Source organism: Herpailurus yagouaroundi, unplaced genomic scaffold (genome assembly GCF_014898765.1).
Source record: "Herpailurus yagouaroundi ecotype Mexico unplaced genomic scaffold, PumYag 181, whole genome shotgun sequence".
Classification (NCBI taxonomy): domain Eukaryota; kingdom Metazoa; phylum Chordata; class Mammalia; order Carnivora; family Felidae; genus Herpailurus; species Herpailurus yagouaroundi.
Window position 1 is genome coordinate 451164 of NW_024412412.1, and position 23283 is coordinate 474446.

General features: G+C 45.1%; 1 protein-coding gene across 4 annotated transcripts in view; it reads left to right on the forward strand.

The window, feature by feature from the left end:
* The window catches only part of DLGAP2 (DLG associated protein 2), a 788462-nt gene that overhangs the window by 83093 nt on the left and 682086 nt on the right, over nucleotides 1-23283 (forward strand). The window contains exon 2 of one of the 4 annotated variants that reach the window (XM_040489789.1): nucleotides 20331-20436. The exons of the other annotated variants lie outside the window; for them this stretch is intronic. Within the exon in view, the coding sequence (XP_040345723.1) occupies nucleotides 20422-20436 (15 nt within the window). The 5' untranslated portion in view covers nucleotides 20331-20421. The remainder of the gene's footprint in view (nucleotides 1-20330; nucleotides 20437-23283) is intronic. 4 annotated transcript variants of the gene reach the window in all.

Sequence of the window (23283 nt, forward strand, 5' to 3'; positions counted from 1 at the left end):
CTATAGTCTCCTGATTTGTTCATTTTGGCCACTCTGACTGGCGTGAGGTGATATCTGAGTGTGGTTTTGATTTGTATTTCCCTGATAAGGAGCGACGCTGAACATCTTTTCATGTGCCTGTTGGCCATCCGGATGTCTTCTTTAGAGAAGTGTCTATTCATGTTTTCTGCCCATTTCTTCACTGGGTTATTTGCTTTTCGGGTGTGGAGTTTGGTGAGCTCTTTATAGATTTTGGATACTAGCCCTTTGTCCGATATGTCATTTGCAAATATCTTTTCCCATTCCGTTGGTTGCCTTTTAGTTTTGTTGGTTGTTTCCTTTGCTGTGCAGAAGCTTTTGATCTTCATAAGGTCCCAGTAATTCACTTTTGCTTTTAATTCCCTTGCCTTTGGGGATGTGTCGAGTAAGAGATTGCTACGGCTGAGGTCAGAGAGGTCTTTTCCTGCTTTCTCCTCTAGGGTTTTGATGGTTTCCTGTCTCACATTCAGGTCCTTTATCCGTTTTGAGTTTATTTTTGTGAATGGTGTGAGAAAGTGGTCTAGTTTCAACCTTCTGCATGTTGCTGTCCAGTTCTCCCAGCACCATTTGTTAAAGAGACTGTCTTTTTTCCATTGGATGTTCTTTCCTGCTTTGTCAAAGATGAGTTGGCCATACGTTTGTGGGTCTAGTTCTGGGGTTTCTATTCTATTCCATTGGTCTATGTGTCTGTTTTTGTGCCAATACCATGCTGTCTTGATGATGACAGCTTTGTAGTAGAGGCTAAAGTCTGGGATTGTGATGCCTCCTGCTTTGGTCTTCTTCTTCAAAATTACTTTGGCTATTCGGGGCCTTTTGTGGTTCCATATGAATTTTAGGATTGCTTGTTCTAGTTTCGAGAAGAATGCTGGTGCAATTTTGATTGGGATTGCATTGAATGTGTAGATAGCTTTGGGTAGTATTGACATTTTGACAATATTTATTCTTCCAATCCATGAGCAGGGAATGTCTTTCCATTTCTTTAAATCTTCTTCAATTACCTTCATAAGCTTTCTATAGTTTTCAGCATACAGATCCTTTACATCTTTGGTTAGATTTATTCCTAGGTATTTTATGCTTCTTGGTGCAATTGTGAATGGGATCAGTTTCCTTATTTGTCTTTCTGTTGCTTCATTGTTAGTGTATAAGAATGCAACTGATTTCTGTACATTGATTTTGTATCCTGCAACTTTGCTGAATTCATGTATCAGTTCTAGCAGACTTTTGGTGGAGTCTGTCGGATTTTCCATGTATAATATCATGTCATCTGCAAAAAGCGAAAGCTTGACTTCATCTTTGCCAATTTTGATGCCTTTGATTTCCTTTTGTTGTCTGATTGCTGATGCTAGAACTTCCAGCACTATGTTAAACAACAGCGGTGAGAGTGGGCATCCCTGTCGTGTTCCTGATCTCAGGGAAAAAGCTCTCAGTTTTTGCCCGTTGAGGATGATGTTAGCTGTGGGCTTTTCATAAATGGCTTTTATGATCTTTAAGTATGTTCCTTCTATCCCGACTTTCTCAAGGGTTTTTATTAAGAAAGGGTGCTGGATTTTGTCAAAGGCCTTTTCTGCATCGATTGACAGGATCATATGGTTTTTCTCTTTTTTTTTGTTAATGTGATGTATCACATTGATTGATTTGCGAATGTTGAACCAGCCCTGCATCCCAGGAATGAATCCCACTTGATCATGGTGAACAATTCTTTTTATATGCCGTTGAATTCGATTTGCTAGTATCTTATTGAGAATTTTGGCATCCATATTCATCAGGGATATTGGCCTGTAGTTCTCTTTTTTTACTGGGTCTCTGTCTGGTTTAGGAATCAAAGTAATACTGGCTTCATAGAATGAGTCTGGAAGTTTTCCTTCCCTTTCTATTTCTTGGAATAGCTTGAGAAGGATAGGTATTATCTCTGCTTTAAACGTCTGGTAGAGGGGCGCCTGGGTGGCGCAGTCGGTTAAGCGTCCGACTTCAGCCAGGTCACTATCTCACGGTCCGTGAGTTCGAGCCCCGCGTCAGGCTCTGGGCTGATGGCTCGGAGCCTGGAGCCTGTTTCCGATTCTGTGTCTCCCTCTCTCTCTGCCCCTCCCCTGTTCATGCTCTGTCTCTGTCTGTCCCATAAATAAATAAAAAACGTTGAAAAAAAAATAAAAAATAAAAAAATAAAAAAATAAACGTCTGGTAGAACTCCCCTGGGAAGCCATCTGGTCCTGGACTCTTATTTGTTGGGAGATTTTTGATAACCGATTCAATTTCTTCGCTGGTGATGGGTCTGTTCAAGCTTTCTATTTCCTCCTGATTGAGTTTTGGAAGAGTGTGGGTGTTCAGGAATTTGTCCATTTCTTCCAGGTTGTCCAATTTGTTGGCATATAATTTTTCATAGTATTCCCTGATAATTGTTTGTATCTCTGAGGGATTGGTTGTAATAATTCCATTTTCATTCATGATTTTATCTATTTGGGTCATCTCCCGTTTCTTTTTGAGAAGCCTGGCTAGAGGTTTGTCAATTTTGTTTATTTTTTCAAAAAACCAACTCTTGGTTTCGTTGATCTGCTCTACAGTTTTTTTAGATTCTATATTGTTTATTTCTGCTCTGATCTTTATTATTTCTCTTCTTCTGCTGGGTTTAGGCTGCCTTTGCTGTTCTGCTTCTATTTCCTTTAGGTGTGCTGTTAGATTTTGTATTTGGGATTTTTCTTGTTTCTTGAGATAGGCCTGGATTGCAATGTATTTTCCTCTCAGGACTGCCTTCGCTGCGTCCCAAAGCGTTTGGATTGTTGTATTTTCATTTTCGTTTGTTTCCATATATTTTTTAATTTCTTCTCGAATTGCCTGGTTGACCCACTCATTCGTTAGTAGGGTGTTCTTTAACCTCCATGTTTTTGGAGGTTTTCCAGACTTTTTTCTGTGGTTGATTTCAAGCTTCATAGCATTGTGGTCTGAAAGTATGCATGGTATGATTTCAATTCTTGTAAACTTATGAAGGGCTGTTTTGTGACCCAGTATATGATCTATCTTGGAGAATGTTCCATGTGCACTCGAGAAGAAAGTATATTCTGTTGCTTTGGGATGCAGAGTTCTAAATAGATCTGTCAAGTCCATCTGATCCAATGTCTCATTCAGGGCCCTTGTTTCTTTATTGACCGTGTGTCTAGATGATCTATCCATTTCTGTAAGTGGGGTGTTAAAGTCCCCTGCAATTACCACATTCTTATCAATAAGGTTGCTTGTGTTTATGAGTAATTGTTTTATATATTTGGGCGCTCCAGTATTCGGCGCATAGACATTTATAATTGTTAGCTCTTCCTGATGGATAGACCCTGTCACTATTATATAATGTCCTTCTTCATCTCTTGTTACAGCCTTTAATTTAAAGTCTAGTTTGTCTGATATAAGTATGGCTACTCCAGCTTTCTTTTGGCTTCCAGTAGCATGATAAATAGTTCTCCATCCCCTCACTCTCAATCTAAAGGTGTCCTCAGGTCTAAAATGAGTCTCTTGTAGACAGCAAATAGATGGGTCTTGTTTTTTTATCCATTCTGATACCCTATGTCTTTTGGTTGGCGCATTTAATCCATTTACATTCAGTGTTATTATAGAAAGATATGGGTTTAGAGTCATTGTGATGTCTGTATGTTTTATGCTTGTAGTGATGTCTCTGGTACTTTGTCTCACAGGGTCCCCCTTAGGATCTCTTGTAGGGCTGGTTTAGTGGTGACAAATTCCTTCAGTTTTTGTTTGTTTGGGAAGACCTTTATCTCTCCTTCTATTCTAAATGACAGGCTTGCTGGATAAAGGATTCTCGGCTGCATATTTTTTCTGTCTAGCACACTGAAAATCTCGTGCCAACTCTTTCTGGCCTGCCAAGTTTCAAAAGAGAGATCAGTCACGAGTCTTATAGGTCTCCCTTTATATGTGAGGGCACGTTTACCCCTTGCTGCTTTCAGAATTTTCTCTTTATCCTTGTATTTTGCCAGTTTCACTATGATATGTCGTGCAGAAGATCGATTCAAGTTACGTCTGAAGGGAGTTCTCTGTGCCTCTTGGATTTCAATGCCTTTTTCCTTCCCCACTTCAGGGAGGTTCTCAGCTATTATTTCTTCAGGTACCCCTTCAGCACCTTTCCCTCTCTCTTCCTCCTCTGGGATACCAATTATGTGTATATTATTTCTTTTTAGTGTATCACTTAGTTCTCTAATTTTCCCCTCATACTCCTGGATTTTTTTATCTCTCTTTTTCTCAGCTTCCTCTTTTTCCATAACTTTATCTTCTAGTTCACCTATTCTCTCCTCTCCCTCTTCAATCTGAGCTGTGGTGGTTTCCATTTTGTTATGCATTTCATTTAAAGCGTTTTTCAGCTCCTCGTGACTGTTCCTTAGTCCCTTGATCTCTGTAGCAAGAGATTCTCTGCTGTCAGCTATACTGTTTTCAAGCCCAGCGATTAATTTTATGACTATTATTCTAAATTCACTTTCTGTTATATTATTTAAATCCTTTTTGATCAGTGCACTGAGCCTGACTTCTGTGCTGTTCTTGCCTCCGCGCTGGCCCCGTCCTCACTGTTGGGCTTAGTCATCACTGCGTCCCTTTTGGTCCCGGAACAAGTCCGTATTTCCTGGTTCAGGCGTCCTCGCGACCCTCGCAAACCCACTCTCCTCCTCGGTTTTCCTGTTCACTGTTGCACACTGGCTGTTCCCTGCACACTCACCCTGCCAGGGCTCCACCTTGGCCCCTGTCCCTGGACCTGCCTGTTCAGGTCTCGGTGGCTTTGGCCCAAATGTCCCATCCTCCATACGGAACTTTCCATGTTTCTCCAGCGCGGAATTGTGTCTCCCAAGCTAGGACTCACTTTCCACTGATACCTTTCTCTGCTCCTAGAATCAGAGTGTATTCCTGCTGCCGTCATGGGTTTTTTGCTCATGGTTTACTCCTCGCTACCCAGAGTGTAGACTGTCTAAAAATAATCAGCATCTGATCTGCTTTTGTAACTCCTGCACATGCATCTTTCTGATTGAAGGTGAAAGGGACCTTTGAGGCATGTGGTTCGCTGTCTCGTGAGGATGGGGCTGTGGAAGCCCAGCAGGGCTGGTGGAGAAGGGCCATGCGATGTGCACATCCAGAACGTTGCTTTTCGTTAGTTGTCAATTCTGCCTTTTATAAAACTCAAATCCCATTATACAGTTCGTGTCCAGAGGCCATTTCAATAGATGAGGCTTTCCTGGAAAATAGAAATACTTGGGCCACAGGGACTTGTCCTGTTTCAGCCAGAGAAGTGCGCCCCTTTGAATCTCATGTTCCCACTTTGCAGTACCCATGCTGAATTTTGAGCATCATAACTGAGCGTGTTGTATTTGTACTGCACTATCGATTGGAAATAGTGTTTTTCAAACACTGGGAAGAAAATATAACTCCACGGCCTTCAAGTTAAATTTGAAGTTAAATTCTGGATAAAAAGGCTTATCCTTGAATACATCCAACTGCCAGCTCTAATGTGAGTGTTAAGTGGCCTTCTTAGTAGGTTAGGAGGGGTGTCTGTGGTGAATTTAAGAGGCAGCAGGGGGGCTGTTGGTTCAGAATAAGAAATCATCGTCTCGACATTGTAGGTGATTGAACGCCAGAGCCCTCCATACACAGCATACACGTGGACTTGCCTGTGTAGAAATCTCTAGAAACAGGAGACAGTCACATATTTAACAGTGGGTTATTGAATTAAAGGCAGAGCTGTTCTAGAGGACTCCTTGCAGTCTGTTTTAGTGCCAGGACTCTGGGATTTTTAAGGAAACCACATTCTTCTTTGTCTTAGGTGTGCCTCTGGTTTCAGACTCTTGCGTACATTCAAGGGAAGGTGAACAGTGACGGAGTCTGTGTTTTTGCTAAATTTCCTCAGATGTTCTGTCCCTCCGGCTTGTTCTGCAGTGAGATCACATTCTCTGTGGGTCTCAGGAAGCCACTCCTGACACACATATGTCTTTCCATTTCGGAGTAAATCCCAGGAGTGTGGTGGCAAGGGGCGGGGGGCAGCGTGCGTCTTCGTTTGTCCTGTGCTCTACAGTTCCCAGTTTATGGTCAGCTGCAGGAATGAACGCTGCCTCAGCAGCCTGTAAGGTTTCCAGGAAAAGTCTGACATGAGTGTGTTTGAGGGTGTGAAGTTAATTATTTCCTTCCTTATCGCTCAGGATACTGGACACTTTCTTGGAATGTTTTCACTGTAATTCAGCTTAAGTTGCCCCAAAAGGGCCCTGTGTGTCCTAATTTCTGTAAACTTGTCTCCCTTTTCCTAAACCTTCAGACACTCCCGTAATTTGCAGTGGGTGGGATTTGCTAAGTGAACTGCAGTTGTCAAAAGTTACCTTTTTCCTTTTTATTTTTTAAAGTTTATTTACTTATTTCAGGAGTATGAGCAGGGGACGGACAGAGAAAGAGAGAGTCCCAAGCAGGCTCCGTGCGGTCACTCGGGGCTCAAACTCATGAACCGTGAGACCATGACCTGAGCCAAAATCAAGAGTTGGATGCTTAATACGTTTTCACTCATATGTGGATCCTAAGAAACTTAACAGAAGACCAGGGGGAGGGGAAGGGGGAAAAAAAGTTACAGAGAGGGAGGGAGCGAAACCATAAGAGACTCTTAGATACTGAGAACAAACTGAGGGTGCATGGGGGGGCGGCGAGGGAAAGGGGAAAGAGGGTGATGGGCATTGAGGAGGGCACCTGTTGGGATGGACACTGGGTGTTGTATGGAAACCAATTTGACAATAAAGTATATTTAATAATAATAAAAAAAGAATTGGATGCTTAACCAACTGAGACACCGAGGTGCCATTTTTCCGCCTTTTAAATGCCAAGAATAAACATCTTGGTGGAATTGTAGCGGGAGTGGAGCTTTAGACATGGCAGCTCCAACCTTCGCCCCCTCACTGCTCCCTGTGGTCCTTCCCAGGTCTGTCTCATCTCATCAGGGTACTTTCCGAGGTCTGGGAAGCCATTTCTGTGATTGCCCCCAAAGCTGTGTGGGTCTTTGCTGGGGGAGTGCATTTGGAGCTGGTCGTACCCAGCTTCAGGAGGGCCGTATTTTGGTATGTTCTTAGTGTTATTTGTCTTGAACTCCAAAACCACCTGCAGTTTCTAGGGTTCCAGAAGGATCTGCAGTATGATTTTTTTAAGCTATAGTTCCCCATGTCCTATATACCACTCTGAGTTCATCTTTTCTCATTTGTTTGGACACGAACAGAGCTGGGAACCTAACCAACACTTATAATTACATTTCTGTGGGAAACTACATTCAGATTTCAACCTGGACTGTTAGTTCTTGCTGGGTTTCCCCTTCTAGCCCTTCCATCTTAAAGACAAAAAAGACAGGATGCTATATTTTGCTAATTTACTTTGCCAAGACCATTTGGAAACCCCATGGAAAATTGGGCCTAAGGTAAGATCTTAGAACCAGAAGATGTGAGGCAACATTTTACTATGATAGACATGTAGCTTCCTCAATCAGGTAGGGTTTATTTCATTACAGGTGACAGATTCTCAGCTCATTATGGTCTACAAACACTCAGGGTGTGTATGAGACCTGTATACAGGGTCATGTAAGGGGAGGCTGGATCTAAGGGCTGAGATGATGGCGTTAGGGTGTGGATTCTCTGTCCCCTGCCTGAGGCCCTTGTGGTTTCTCTCGGGTGGCCTTCTCCACCTGGTAGCCCGTGGCACCTGCAGCCTTACATTATCTTGGAAGTCATGCCCAGTCATTCCACCAAAGCCCATAGTAGCGACTGTCCTCTGGTCCATGACTAGCGTGCACAGCTCTGGACACCTTGCGTGTGTGGGGAGGCAGACTGCACGGCCTGACCGGGTCTGGATCGTGGGCCCAGCCCTGCAGGAGGGCAGGTTCCCTTGTGGGTTGATGGGGGTGGGGGCTAGTCCCAAAGGAGGATCAAGGCAGAGCCAGGGGATGAGGGATAGGTGCCCCACAGGCAAAGACAAATAAATGTGTGGGTTGTTTTTAACTTCTTGTCCACTGTGGTACATGCTACAGTTTTAGATGCTTGACTTGGAAGCCAGAGCTCCATTTACTCTGTCAGCCATTTCTTGTGCAATTCAGAGAAATCATGGGTGATGAAGCATCTTTGTGTCTGTAGCCTTCAGTCAGTGAGGCAGTGGGTGGTCCTACTCAGCTACACCTGTCAGTGTTACCTCGCTCTTTCTGAAGAGGTTTTATAAATTAGCACTATGTAAAAGGACGGATGCCAGATTCTTCCCCTTACATCATGGCCAGGATGCTGAATGGCCAGACTGGCAGGAACGAGAAGCAGAGACACTTCATGACGCAGTGGTAGGATTGGGGATGTGTGATCCCCATGCTGCCCCAGAGTGGAGGCACCTCGTTGTAATGTGTGCATCTCCGGGCTCGGGCGGAGGACCTCAGATAACTCTCGACTCCGAGAGTTTCAGTACCTTCAGATGTCCTGTTTCTCATAAATGTCTTGTTTTTGGAGTTTCGCTTCCTCTGTGATGGCTTTTGGTTACCTCAGGTTTCCTTCTGGGCTGGGAGCACAAAGCATCCGTGCTTCCTCCCTAAACACTAAGCTCTTGCTCTCTTGTATTATGCTGGACAAAAGCCCGAGGAGAGAGATTACCATTAAGGTAGGTCTGTTTTCTGTACAATCTGATCTCTTTCCCCCCATATCCAAAAGGCAGTTTCTTAGCCATCTTTCCTGTTACCTCGTTCCCTTTGAACACAAAGCTCCTTTTGAAATGCAGAGGACAGTGGTTAAGAGGAAATGAAGGGAGGGGAAAGGGCAGGGAATAAGCAGCAGAGGATGGGGGCGGTACAGACAGCCCCGGGCGGGGGGCAGGGGAGCCTCAGGGAGCCTCAGGAGGGAAGGTAGGACCTGGGCTCTGTTGTAAAATGAAGCAGAGTGTGGATGGTGACTTAGTAGGTCCTTTGGAACACATGACCGACTTGAAGTCAGATCGGAAATGGAGTCCTGGCTGTGGCTCCTGTAAAGTGTGTTGTTTTGTGCTGATCCATCTCAAGGTTGCCTGTCCAGTGGCTGGTGTGGAGCCCTAAGAAGATGACGTGCTCCATGTGTTACAAAGTGACACAGGGGTCCTCAGGCTGCGTGTCACCAGGGTTGACAGATGGGAGTTGCGCTGGTTGAACATTATCTGTTGGTGATGTCCTTCTGTGTGCAGGTGTTGGGTGCGGGAAGGGTTGGGGCTGTGCGCGTGGATCTTAAAGGAAGGGCCTGTGCGTGAAGGTGAATGTCACTGAGGGAGGAAGGGCCCAGAGGCAGAGATGTATGAGGTCTATTCCTCTTTCTTGGTCATCAGAATGTGTTCCTGGGTCTGCCGAGCCCCAGGGAGGTTTCCTCTCTCCTGTGGGAGGGAATGGGCCCCTGGGAGGCCGCTTCACCCCTTCCCTGAGGAGAATAGGAGAGAGCTGCTGATTGGGACCTGTGCCTTCGGGGGGACGGGGAGTGGGCGGGAGAGCTAAGCCCTGAGTGGTCCCCAGGTGCGATCTCAGGTGTGTCAGTGAGTGCCCCAGCGGAGCGGCCTTCTGTCCACACGGGTGCACGGGTAGGTAAGAGGCAGTATGATTTCTCCACACCAGAGGTACACAGGCTACCGTAAGTTTGTAGTGGATATTACCCTACCCTAGATAAATAAATACCTGATTTACCCCATCCTAACATTCGTACTTAACACTCAGTACCTTTCAAAATGGCGCCTTTCAAATTAGACTATCTTCTTCCCATTTTATACGTGTCTGTGGTGTCCTCATGTGGGGCCACCTCTGCGGGTGTGCCGAGACTCCCTGAATCAGAGCGTGCCTGGAAAGGGTTGGAAGTCCCCGTGTGAGGTTCTCTCTCACCATCTGAGAGTTTGTCCGGGGATCTTCTCACTTCTTCATGGCCCTGTGATGTGATCTAAACTTCTCCTGCTTAGGAAGTCCATTTCTGAGCGTGGGCACACACGTGCCCTCTCACACAGTGTGCTGGCGGCTTATTTCACGCACCCCCCAGGTGTCCCAGCCATTTCCAGCTTCTCTCCCACCCAGCACGGTCCTGCCTGGTGTGAAGGGGGTGCTTCAGAGCAGAGCGTTGGGAAAAACGGGACTATGGATAGGAGGGCTTCCTGTTGTTACGAGTTAGAACACGTCTACTGCTGCGAGTGAACTTGACCTCAGTAGAAAACGGAGGCATTTTTCCTGTGAGTAGATCTGTTAATATGAGGTAGGTGTGTTCGTTGGTGGTCTCACCCTGGATGTCACTGAGGGCACCACCAGAGAACAGAAGGCCTGTCATTCCTCAAGCATGCGGAGGGCGTGTCAGGATGCCTCTTACTGTCCTGTTTTGTTCTCTGGAATGGACTCTGTCATGGGAAGTACTGGCTGGTTGTCCTTCTGACTTGCCAGGAAAATGGTGCTGGCCTCTGGTCTGTGATGCCCTGGAGGAGACCTCCGCTGTGAGCCTCTGTGGGTGGTGACGTGTGGGATAAAACCCTTTTCCCCAGTAGGGATGGGCCCTTCGGTAAAATTGGGCTTTACCGTGATGCACTCTCAGACCCTTTCACTAGTCTACTCGCGACCGGGGAGGCGTCTCTGAGCCCAGGTCGGCCTTGTCTGTGTGCAGGGTCTGGACTTGACCGCGAACCGAACGCAGCTTACTGTCTCCACCTCTGACCTCTTTTAGTTCCTCCAGTTCTTCTGGTTCTTGCAACACGTGATCATTCAATATTATTCAAAATGCATTTTATAATGAAATTCTCCTCTTTGGTCATTAGTTAAAATATTAAGCAAAATACAGAGTTGCTCGTCTGGTACACACCATTACCCATCGTTCGCTAATGGCAACACAGCAATTATAAAACAATTGCAGATAAGAAGATGTAAACGCCTGATGCCCTGATGATTGGATTTCACACAAAGCCCTTTGCCACCTACTGTTCTCGAAGTACATTGTACAAATGAACGTCACTCCACTGTAAACCGTTGTGGAGTTCTTAATCTATGACATGTGCCACATCACAGTTTTCCAGAACCTTTGTTTACTAAACAAATTTAACACCGTTTTCAACACAAGAATCTAAAAAGGTCTGAGTTTTCTTATCCAGTTTGTTTATTGAAGATTTTTTTAAACTGAAGGCAGAAGGAAGGTGGTTGACAGTGACTCGTGAACCTGTGTCTTAGTCTTGCCGCGCGTGGGTTTTCTCGCTTTGCCGACCTGTGCGGCACTCACTCAGTCGCCACCGGAAAGGGGTCCGGCGTTTAGAATTGCACTTGTTTCGCTTAGGGACACATGTCTAAATGGAATAGCAAACGTGATTAGAGGACCTTCCGTTAATGACGGCATGTAGGTAGCCGCGGGCTTGGACTCCTGCTGGAACACCTGTGAGGAGTGAGGGGCTGACGGGGGTGGGGGGGGGGAGGACTGGTAGTGTGAGTGTGCACAGTGAGCAGGAACTGCCCACACCTTTACCTCTGCTGTCCCGATGAGGACGCTCATGTCTGTTGCTATGTCCTCTGCGTTACCGCCGCTCTTCCCAGTGTCCCGCGGCATCCCAGGAGCTGTGGAGGAAGCTGGGTCCATCACGTGGGCACGTTACCTGACCCAAGCCTTTGAAATTGGAAAAGCGGTTTCTGAGAAAGAGAAGCTTCCTCTTCTGGAACTCACACTCCCTGGAAGTGAGCAAAGATCTCCGGGAGCTCTGAGCAGCCCTCCTGCCACTGTGAGGTGTCATCAGCTTTCGGCTGAAGCGGTGATCACAAGATACCAGGGGAAGAGAGGGTTTCCGAGTGCTTGGGGTCATGGTGCCAGGCGGTCAGACCAGTTCTGAGCTCTGGACTGTGCAGCCTTGTGAGCCTATAAATCGCCTTTATTGTTAAGTGAGTTTGAGTTCTTCCTCCTTTCCCTTGCCCTTTCCTTTTCCCTTTCCCTTTCCTTCTTTCCTCTCTTTCTTCCCTTTTTCTCTTTCTTTTCAGAGTGAGCACACGCAGGGGCAAGGCGCAGAGGTGGGTGGAAAGAGAGGGAAGGAGAGACCATCTCAAGCAGGCTCCATACTCAGTGCAGAGCCTGACGCAGGGCTTCAGCCCACAACCCTGGGATCATGACCTGAGCCGAAATCAAGAGCCAATTCAACCGACTGAGCCACCCAGGCGCCCTGACTTCATTTTTCTGTTACCTGCCGCCAGACACAATGTGATTGCTACTAAGACAGAGCTGATAGGATGTGTATCTCTACCTGTGTCTCTCTCTATCTAGAGAGAGACTGATTGATGCAGGAAGTGGGCTCACATGACTGCAGAGACTGGACGTCTGAAATCTGCAGGCGGCCTGCCAGGCCGGAGACCAGGCACAGGTTGCTGTGGCCTGAGCCCGAAGGCCGTCTGAGCCCAAGCCTCAGCCCGTGCGCGTGACTTTGTTCCAAATGATGGGATGTGTCCCGGTCCCGCCGTGTGTCACGTGCACTGCGTGCAGCTGTGGGACGGTGGGTAGGAATGTTCTGTGTTCTGGCCGCCTGCTGCCCTGGGCTCACAGTGACCGCTCTGCTCTCTTCCTGCAGAGGAGTCTGACGTGGAAGACGGGCAGCTCAGGTGATAGGATGCAGGTGCTCAGACGAAGGCAAGATCAGTTTGTGTCGGAGATGTCATGTATTAGAGAAGGCAGTTTAGCCTTGATTTCTTTTTAATAATGAGATGCCTATGACATTTCAGTTAAATCTGTAATCCTAGAGGCGCCTGAGTGGCTCAGTCAGCTAGGCGTTCAACTCTTGATTTCAGCTCAGGTCATGATCTTGTGGTTTGTGAGTTTGAGCCCCGTCCCATATTGGGCTCTGCACTGACAGAATGGAGCCTGCTTGGCATTTTCTCTCTTTCTCGGCTCCCCCCACCCCACCGCCCAATAAATATTAAAAAGTCTGTAGTCCTAGAGTAATAGAGAGGAATCAGATGGGATTAAATCAACCGTGTGCCATTGGTTTTGGTGCTGAGGAAATTTCAGCAGACATTGATGAAGGTGGTGATGACAGACTACCAGTTAGAAGACACGGCTGGCTCAGTCGTGGAGCATCCACCTCTAGATCTCGGGGTCGTGAGTTCGAGCCCCACGTTGGGTGTAGAGATGACTAAAAAAATAAACTTAAATATTTAGAAGACAAATAAATATATGAACTAAGTTTCTAATCTGGGTGGAGAAATCAGATTGAAATTAAGACATGTAACTCTGGAGTACGGGAAAGGTTGAATTTAAGGAACAATAGTGATTATGCTAACATGCATACAGTGAAATTCGAATTTACAACATATTGATGGAATTTAATAGTCCTTTTGAGTAGATATTTTTGTATATAAAAATTTTATTAGACAATCTCATTCTGTAAACATAGAAGCTTGCTATTACGTGGGCACCTCTAATTTAATGGCTAGAGGAAAAACAATGCTATCATAATACTTACCTGAATTGATAATGTTGAATGAATTATTTTCAAGTTGTTCATCATTCTGTTCATACTTTCAGACCTAAGCCTCAATTTGTGATACTTAGTAGAAGAATCCCATCAAGGTGAAGGCCTGTACACATCTTTATGGACACATTCTACTTTTTCTCCATGTGTGTGGAAATGTGGAAAGTGGTTAATTCATGTTTGCTAGAAAATAGGGATGATGATTGCTTTGGCTGGCGGGGTCCGGTGAGGGAATGATTGATCTCTGTGTATCATTTAAGTGGCAAAATGAGATCAGTAGAATTGCGTGTGGAATTGTTTTGCATTACTCGGTTATGCTTTGCCATAAGCACTTCTTAACTATAATAGAAGACCTTTTTATGCTATTGACTTGATTACCTTCCAGCCAACTAAATAGAATTTGAAATGTCTATATTTTCTCATAATACTAAGGGAGCAGTACAGCAAACATATGGTGAGCTCAGTTCCTGTTATCACAAGAATATAACATGGTGGTTCATGTTCTTTTTCGAAAGATAAAAAGTACCTGAGATATTTTGGGATGGTCAATTAAAATAGTTGTAGATATGAGAAGTTAGGTAATATTTGGTGTAATATTTACATTTGTATATGTATGCTATAATCAGGAAAACGTTTTGTGATTTTGAAAGTAGATTCCTATACTTTTGTCTTTTTAAAACATTTTTTTTATTTGGGAAAATACCCATGTAAAATGTAAATAGGGACCTTGCTCTCCTTTGCATCCTTGAAGCCTGTGTGTGTGTGTATGTGATTTCTTAAAACCTGTTCTTTTCAGCCCTGAAGAATAAAAATGGAAAGTTAAATGCATATTACAGTTACACAGTGTGGTCCTAAAGGAGGTTGAGGGCCTAAAAAGCTCAGAGGCCCCTCACCCAGGGGCCTGCCCCCTGAACGTTCTCCCTCGGGAGCTGGGGGAGCACAGGCCTTTCCGCCACCCCAGCTCTACATCCTCAGACGAGCCTAAAAGTCTGAGGTCCCTGCTTTCCTCACTGATGGAGAGTCCACATTTTCCCAGCGAATCAAGAAGGAGATGCTTGTCACCCTGCTTCTCGGCTTTCTGGAGCCCCAGAAGAACGACTCCTGGCTGCTTAGAGTGTGAGAGAGGAGGATGAACAGGTGAGGAAAAATAGGCCATCGAAATGCAGTCATCGCTTGGAAGACAGGACACACTGAAGTACAGAGGGCAGCCTCCTGGTGAAGTAAATTTAAAGGATAAACGGGAAGAAGATTCAGAAAAAGATGCCAAGGCTCATCTGTACACTAGGAGTGGGAGGCCATGAAAAGGGAAGAATTGTAGAACAAGATTTTGTTTTCTTTTTCCTTCAAGTTAGAAGCAGTGGAGATTAGAATTAGACATCGGGCACACTTGGATCAGTGTGAGTGACTGAAGTAACAGGCCCACAGGTGCACCGGGTGTAAACTCTGTGGATGAGCACTTTCTTCCCAGAGACCATGTTTGCAACATGTGTTGAGTCTTAAGATGTTCCCATCAGTGTTCTGAGGACTCCACAGGAAGGACTCCCTCAAGCCGCACAACTACTGTATGTCGTCGGTCCTGTTGTTAGCTCCATTTTACACATTAGGAAACAGCACAAAGTGCTTATGTAACTGACGTTCTGAGGAAGTGTTCCTAATGAAGACTGGATCCCGGATTCGGTTGTGCTCAGATCCCTGTTTTTAGCCCGTGTGCTATGTGGGACAGCTGTACAGAAAGAGTAGGAGATGATGTGAAAGAACCAGTTAGAAATATTATAGAAATTATGGCCCTTGAAAATAAAACTCAGTAAATATTCACAGATCAGACATAGCTGAAAAAAAAGTAGTGAACTAGAAGATGAAGCTGAAGAAATTTCCTAGTATTAAGCATAAAAAGAGAGCAGATGAGAAACCACAGTTAGTGAATAGATCTAAAAGGCAACACATGCATCTTTTAGAAGCTAAAGAAATAAATAGTAGGGGTGAGTTTGTATTTGTGATAAAATGGCCAATAATCTTCCCAAATCGAGGAAAACTGTTTTCAGATTGAAAATTTGTACCACCTGACAAATACCACAGGGTTTCAATTGTATGTAGAAGTTAAGAAACAAAACAAATGAGCAAAGGGAAAAAGAGAGAGAGAGAGAGAGAGAGAGACAGAGAGACAACAAACCAAGAAACAGACTCAACTCCGGAGAACATACCAACGGTCACCAGAGGGGAGGTCGGTGGGGGATGGGGGAAACAGGTGATGGGGATTAAGGACGCACCTGTTGTGATGGGCACCGGTTTTTGTATGGAAGTGTTGAATCTCTATTTGTACACCTGAAACCACTATTATACTGTATGTTAACTAATTGGAATTTAAATAAAAAATTAAAATTGGAATTTAAGTGAAAAAATGGATACAGAAAACTTGTACCGCCTTCTAGGACAGAATAGGCCAACAAGACACACATCTTGAGCCATCCTTGTAAAACACAGCGGTATCCAGGGTAAAGACGGAATCCTGAAAGACTTATTAGTTAAGAGAACAGAAATTGCTTATAGATGGATGAGAAATTTCTCAAAGGTAACAACAGATGCCTGAAGCTATCTGTTGGGTTTCTTGAATTCCATACTTATGTAACTGTCATTCAATCCTGAGGGCAAAATAAAGACATTTTCAGACCTATAAGGACCTGGAAAGTTTGCCACACAGAGACCATGTTGAAAGAAAAACAAGAAGATATTTTTGAGCATGAGGAAAAATGAACCCAGAAGGATGGTAGCAAAGAGATCAAGAGCACATTAATTTAGAAGTATTGATTTCAGAATAAGTAATTTATTTTCTTTTGTTTAATGAGCAATCATATTTGGTATCCACACAGTAGTAATATCAGAGCAGCTGCAGTATGGGGAGGGCATTCTGAACTTTGGGGGAAGTGTGAGCACCCTAAAGTTATTTTATTCAAGAGGATATTGGAGATACTGTTTTAATCAGTGGCTTTGCTAGAAAAATACATGTTTAATTGCCCATGTTAAAACTGTTAAGGGAGAAATAGGACGTATAGGCACTGAGAAAGTAGTGAAAAGTCCTGTTGTAAGGGAGTAAAGAATAAAGTACAAAGAAAAACAAATTAAACACAAACTATCAGGACAATATAATCCCAGTTTATCAGTAATCACAATAAACATGGGAGGGTGAAACTTAGACATTACAAACAAAAACGGTCAGATCAGATTGAATACAATACAGAATCCTGTGGGTCTTTAACATAACATGTTATTATATTTCAATTAAAAATACAAAAAAGCATTAATTCAATATTCAACAACAAAGAAGATGCAAAAAATGTCTTGCGAATAAACTTGTGCAAGGTTAATTAAAAAAAAAGAAAATTTAACAGTGTGAAGAGTTAAGGATAAAGAATGTGATAGAATCACAGTTAAAAGGACCATATTATCAGCAGAAATTTTTTGCTGAAATTTGAAAATCAAGATGAAATGTTTGGTTTTCTTGGTGAATATAAGTGAAATAAGTTGATCTGACAAAGCTAGAAAATGTGAATGGACTAGTAACCACGGGAAAATTAAAATTTTCCTTAGATGTACTTTTGTGAAAGATGCTGGATCAGTTTTATAGGTGAACTCTATACAAATATCTACGAATTGATAATTCTGTTATCTAAACTAATTCAAATTTATAAACAATACTCTCTTTTTTTTTTTTTTTTTTTTTTTGAGACAGAGAGAGAAAGAGAAGGAAGGGTAGGGGCAGCAAGAGAGGGAGAGGGAGAGAGAATCCCAGGCAGGCTCCATGCTATCAGCACAGAGCCTGATGTGGGGCTTGATCCCATGAACTGTGAGATCATGACCTGAGCTGACATCAAGAGTTGGATTCTTTACTGACTGAGCCACTTGGGCGCCCACCATCACTCTCTTTTAATGAGTAATTACCAAACTTGATAATATAGTAGAAAAAGGCTAATTTTACTTAAGAATATAAATATAAATTTCCTAAGCGAAATATTGGCAAATTGCATCTAATTGTACATTTAATATGACCAAATGGCTTAGTCTGTAAAAGCAAGATTCTTTCAATAATAGGATCTCTATGTTAGTAATCTGAAGGATGAGCATGTTAAAAGAAAAAAAAAACACGGATGTATCATAAACACTGAAGGACCTTGAAACAATATGGCAGTCACTTAGGATAACATTCTGAGAGGGAGTAATGGCAGGACAGTTCCTTAATAGGGTTCAGAATGTAATCAGAAACCCTGAAGCAAGCAGAGCAGTTATTGGGAAATTCTAAAGTGTGGAATTCTCACCATTAGTCCCTCTTATTCTGGGGTCTCCAGTTAAGGTTATATGGGAAAGTAAAAGAGACAAAATATTAGAAATGCTCAGTGGAAAAAGGAAGAGACCATACAAAATCTATTAGATGAGTAGGAACATGGATTATGTAGAACAAATACAAGATCAGTAAAATAAAAATCATGAACTGTACTGTATGTGATAAAGTAATGGCAAAATAGGTCCAGTATCAGAAACAATAAACCCTACAAAACACCTTGAGAGAAAACAGGAATGTTTGAGGTCTATAGGGGGGAAAAAAACCAGACTTTGAAATACGTGGAAAGGACGTAAAACATTACCTAGTGCTTGGTAGGGAAGTACACTTTAATGGCAAATTTAGTATTAAAACCTATCACTTCACTTCAGGTGTGTGTGTGTGTTAGAGTTAGAACTTCAATCAAAACCTGTTTCGGGGAGTGGGCAGTGGAGGTGGGGAGTGGGATTTGATTAAGGGATGATAAAGTTAATACAGGAGAATGAATTCACAAGGTGTCCAGTAAAGTTTTAAAGAAGATCTGTGTAGTGGGAGTTCTGGTCTGCTAGAGAGAAACACATGTACAAATGCTGCGGGAGATAAATTGATCTGTATGACAGTCTTTTCTGCGTGAGTGGCATTTTCAAGTTGGTGGATAAAATATGGATTATTAGGCAAATTTGTTGGGATCATTGGTTAGCCGTTGGAGAGAAAGTAACAATTCTACTTGGCAACTCAAAAAAGTTCCAAACACATCGATGATCTAATTGTTAGAAATAGTTGTAGAAATGCTAAAACAAAATTTAGTCGAATGTGTTTTTTTAAATTGTGGAGTTGGGAAGATCTGGGTAATGACAGAAGCCCTTAGAGAAGGGATTGGTAGATTTGGACATAAATTCTATCAAATGCACCTAGGTTGTTGGAAGGATGCCACCGAGGGGGTTAACGCGTGAGAAAGAAGGAAACCTATTGCAGCCTATAGAGCAGACAGACGGTCTGGAATATGTAAAGGGATTACTACATGGTAATTAGGAATTTGCCCCCAAAGAAGTGGGCAAATCTATAGAACAGGCAGTTTGCATGGAAAGAAGTTTGATCAATAATCACAACGAAAGTTCTTCCAAATCCACGGAAACAGCGGGAAGCTTTTCTTCCCCCAGAGGCATGCAGAAAACCTGGCGACGTGTGATGTGAGCACTGGCACACGCATGGCAGTGTCGTGGACTAAAAACGTGCAAGTCCCGTGACCCGGGGACTCCACTCCTGGAAATCTGTTCTGCACAAACGCACCAAGAAGCATATGAACATGTGTGCACAATTCTCAGCAAATGGGGAAAATTGGAAACAACCCAGATGCCCAAAAGTAAGGGGTTTGTGGGGTCAGTGTGAGTGTTCAGGCAGGAAAATACGGGGAGATGATCCTGGTGCAGGAAGCGAGTGAGTGAACAGCAGTGTGTCAGTTCTGGAAAGGCAGAATTTCAACAGGAAATGCCTGGAAATAAATACACAGTTTAGGTGACAGTCACAGCAGACGTCTACTAAGTGATTCCCGGAAACCAGGGGTTAATTTTCAGTTTGTGTGTTATTATCTGTATTTGCAGAGTGTCCTTGCTAATGTAAAAAAAAACAGCTGATTTTCTTACCTTCTTGGACTCGTACATTTGAAAGTAAGTACAGCATTTTGTAACGTGACCATTTGGCCAGAGTTTGGTGACAGAATAAGTTTTGGAAGATGGGGTGCATCTAAGCAGGACCTCTGGCCTTCATGGAAATTTATAGAACCCGATCAGGGTTTTTGAGGGCCACGTCAAGTATACATAGATAAGTATTTTGTGGTCATAGTAGCTTACTAAGAGAAAAAGCGAGCGTGTTTTTCACGCGTGATGGTATAAACAAGTCTCCTCTGGAGGCTCCTTTTCCTATTTCGTCTGATTCACTTGGTGGTGATGGTTGGGGGCAGTAGTCATTTCATGTGTCCATGTGCAATGAAAAAAAGCAGAGAATTTTAGAATTATCAAAATGTATGTTCTAGCATTTCAAAATGCTGCCCTCATATTTATCGGGTATAGTGTTATTTTCTTTTTCCTGGAAAGAGGATGAGCAATTGTTAATATTCCTGGTACTGCTCTTGTTTCTTGGAATCTGCCTGGTTCCTTGCGGAGCTAGCCCAAGGTTGCAAATGCTGCTTCTGCCATTGGGTTATTGGAGAGATCATACCTCTGATTCAGAGGACGTTGCGTTATTTCTGGTTGCGTATTTTCAAGTGGGGAAAGCTGACGTATCGCAATTTCGGGCCCCGACTGAGAAATGAAATACTTTTCGTCATGAAAGCCTACATCTGCACTTACACGACGTGTCATTTTGGGATCCTGTGTCATTTTTCCTATGTAGCGTCTCTGCCAAAGTGCTGTTCTCAGGTGATAGAAGTTTTGCTCAGTGGTTTGTTTTCCAGGCACTTCCCATGTATATTCTTTTCCAGGGGGGAGGTTGCTTATCTTTTTTTTTTTATCATATTTTCCCCATTTCTGTCCGTTCCTCATCTTAGGCCTTCCCTGCACCTGAGGCGCGGCCGTAAGCCCGGCCCGGTTTCAGCACAGCTGCCCTGGGACGCTCGGCCTGCACCCAGCCCGGCCGCCATGGGGACCGCTCAGGTAATGTTCCTGCTTTCCTTCTGTCCTCTGTCCTCTGGGCGGGCGGCGGGAGGGAGGATGCGCTCCAGGCACATGGGTGGCTGCTCTGTCGTACCTGGGGACGCGGTGAGCGCTCTGATGAGGTCAGGCCTGTTGGAAGTGTGGCCTCAGAGCAGCGCATCTGTGTCCCGCATGAGCAAGTGGTAGCCGTGGAGGAAGCCAGCTCCTCTGGAATGGAGCTTCCCCGGCAGGGCTCTGGTTCCTTCGCAGTGGTTCCTGGTGGACGCCTTCATGTGGCATCAGTGGTGGTGGTTCTGCATTTGTGTGTGTGTGTGGAGGGACCCGGGAGCAGGTCCACAGAGCAGGTGACAGTGAGCAGGTACACACAGGTCCGAACCACAGCATGTGGACTGCCTCACATCCCCAAATCCCCGGTGCACGGTGTTCCAGGACTCCCCAATGGCCACACCCACCACGTACCCGCCTGCAGACACGGCTGGAGACACGTGAGGGCAGGGCTGTGGCCTTCCCCCCCCAGGGCCAGCAGGTAGACCACACCATCAGCTGGAGCCCCCCCTCCCCTGCCAGGGCCAGCGGGTAGACCACACCGTCAGCTGCAGCCCCCCTAGTAGGGCCTTCCGTCTGATCTGGGAACAGAGGGTGCATGCAGTGTGTCTCGTCTCTCTGTCCACAAGACATGAGCCTGGATGAACGTGGCTCATGGAAGTGTGGCTGGCACTTCCCATGACGCTCCTTTGTCCCCTCATGTGTCGCTCAGTGCCCCTATCATGTTCACATCTCCCTTTGCTAGTATCTTCTTCTGCTTATGTGGTTTTCTCAGAAAACCGTGCTGCCTTTGGGCGTCAGTCTTCACAGCCAGGAGCACGGGTTGCCCTGCGGTGGGACTTCAGTTTTGTGTAAGAGCCTTTGGGGACATATGAGGCGAACCTGTCGTTTTATTTTTATTTTTATTATTTTTTGTACAGGTTATTTATTGGTTTAAGTAATCTCTCCACTTGACGTGGGGCTCAAACTCCCAACCCCGAGGTCAAGAGTTGCAAGCTCTTTAGACTGAGCCAGCCAGGTGCCGCAAGCTTTCCCCTTAAAATCTACTTGTCCCTCTGCTCCCGCAGGGACCATCCATGATGCCTCTTCAGGGCTCTTAACTTGTTAGAGTCCTCAAAGCTCAAAACAGGCGGTGCCCCCTTCCTCTGTGGGCTAGCTGGGGTTCTTGGTTGAAGAACAGAATTCATTCTGGTCTGTTTGAGCAGAAAAGGAGTTTGTTACAAAGGATATTAGGCCATCACAGACCTTTACATGGGGCTGGATAAAGGCTGTCAGCCCCACCGCTGGGACCCCTCGTGACAAGGAGACCTCCCCCAGAACGCGCGCTCCCCAAGTGGGGGAGGGCCGTGTGGGCACAACGTGGGCGCTAGGAAGCTTGAAAACCAGTTCTGACGTCGGTGGTTGTGTCTTGGCATTGCTCCTGGGGAGGGGTCACTCACGGCGTGGGCTTCTCGGAGGTGCAGGGCAGCTGCTGAGACGTGGGTTTGGAGCCACTTGGCTGCCTGCCCACCCCACCTTCCTCCACCCCCTGTTCTACAAGGAACAGCGGCTTGCCTTAAGGGTGCGCTTCTCCCATGTGAGGTGAGAACACTAGCCTTCATCCCCAAACGGGACTGGAGGTGAGGGAGCTGCCAGGGCTCCTCCCTCCCTGGGACTCCCCTTTGCTGCTGCCGCCTATGCCATCAGACCAGCACCCACACTGGCTTGTGGCTCACGTGCCTTCAGCCAAGACACCTGGTTGCTAGATGAGGTAGTTTTCGTGGGTTCTGCTTCAGAGAGCAGAGCTCTAACCTTGGGAGCCTGTACAGGTGCAGTGATGATGTTTAAGGGCAGTTCTGCATTCTGAACCAGGTAATTCTCGTGGTCGGGGCGGTCCTGCGGTGTGGTGGGATGTTCAGCATCCCAGACCTCCAGCCGCACTCTCCCTCCAGCCGTGAACACAGAACTGTCTCCAGACATTGCCGAGTGGCCTTGAGGGGCGGCCCTCCCCTCCCACCCCATGGAGAAGCACCGAGGTTTTCGGGTTTGCTGGAGTCAGGTTGCTCATAACCTTCCCTCATCTTGCTTTCAGTATCTGAGCACCTGTGACTGTGTGTTGCTCCTGTTAGGGATGCTGTGAGTTTGAATGTTCTCTGCTTCTGTCCTCCCCAATCAATGTTGCCAATTTTAATGATCTCAATGAACCAGATTTTACGTCATTGATTTTCAGCATCATTTTTACATGTTCTGTTTCTCCCGTAAGCCTTCTGGTTGTGATTCTTTCCTTTCTTCTACTTCCTTTGGTTTCAGTTTGCTTTGATTGATTCGCTTTTTTTTTTCTTTTTTAAAGATTGAAGATGTGGTCAGTGATTTGAGACTCCTCCCTCCCTGATAGACGTTTAGTGTTGTGAATTTCCCTGAGAATGTTACCTTGTTGGGCGCCGAAGATTGTGTTTCTATAAATGTTCTTGAGAGGTGGTGAATCACACGGAAAGAATATGGTGCTTCGGGTTTTGCGGGGTGAGCTGTCAGAAGCCCTTTCTCCCCTGCCCCCTCCGTGGGACTGGCCTGGCGCTGGCCTAGATGAACTGCCCACTGTCCACTCTCTGGGCCTTGGGTTTCACTCGGCCATGTGGCTCCCATCTGTGTTCTTAGAATTTCCTTAATGATTTTGCGGTGTAGGTGGAATGTTCTTGTTTTCCAGCTGTGTTTGGGATTTATTCCCTTTTACCCACCCCTGGCCTTTCTATGGATTTGCAGAAGGAGAGGGAGCCAAATGAGGACTCCTCCTCCCCACCTGGGTCCCGTCGTTTTCAGCTGCTC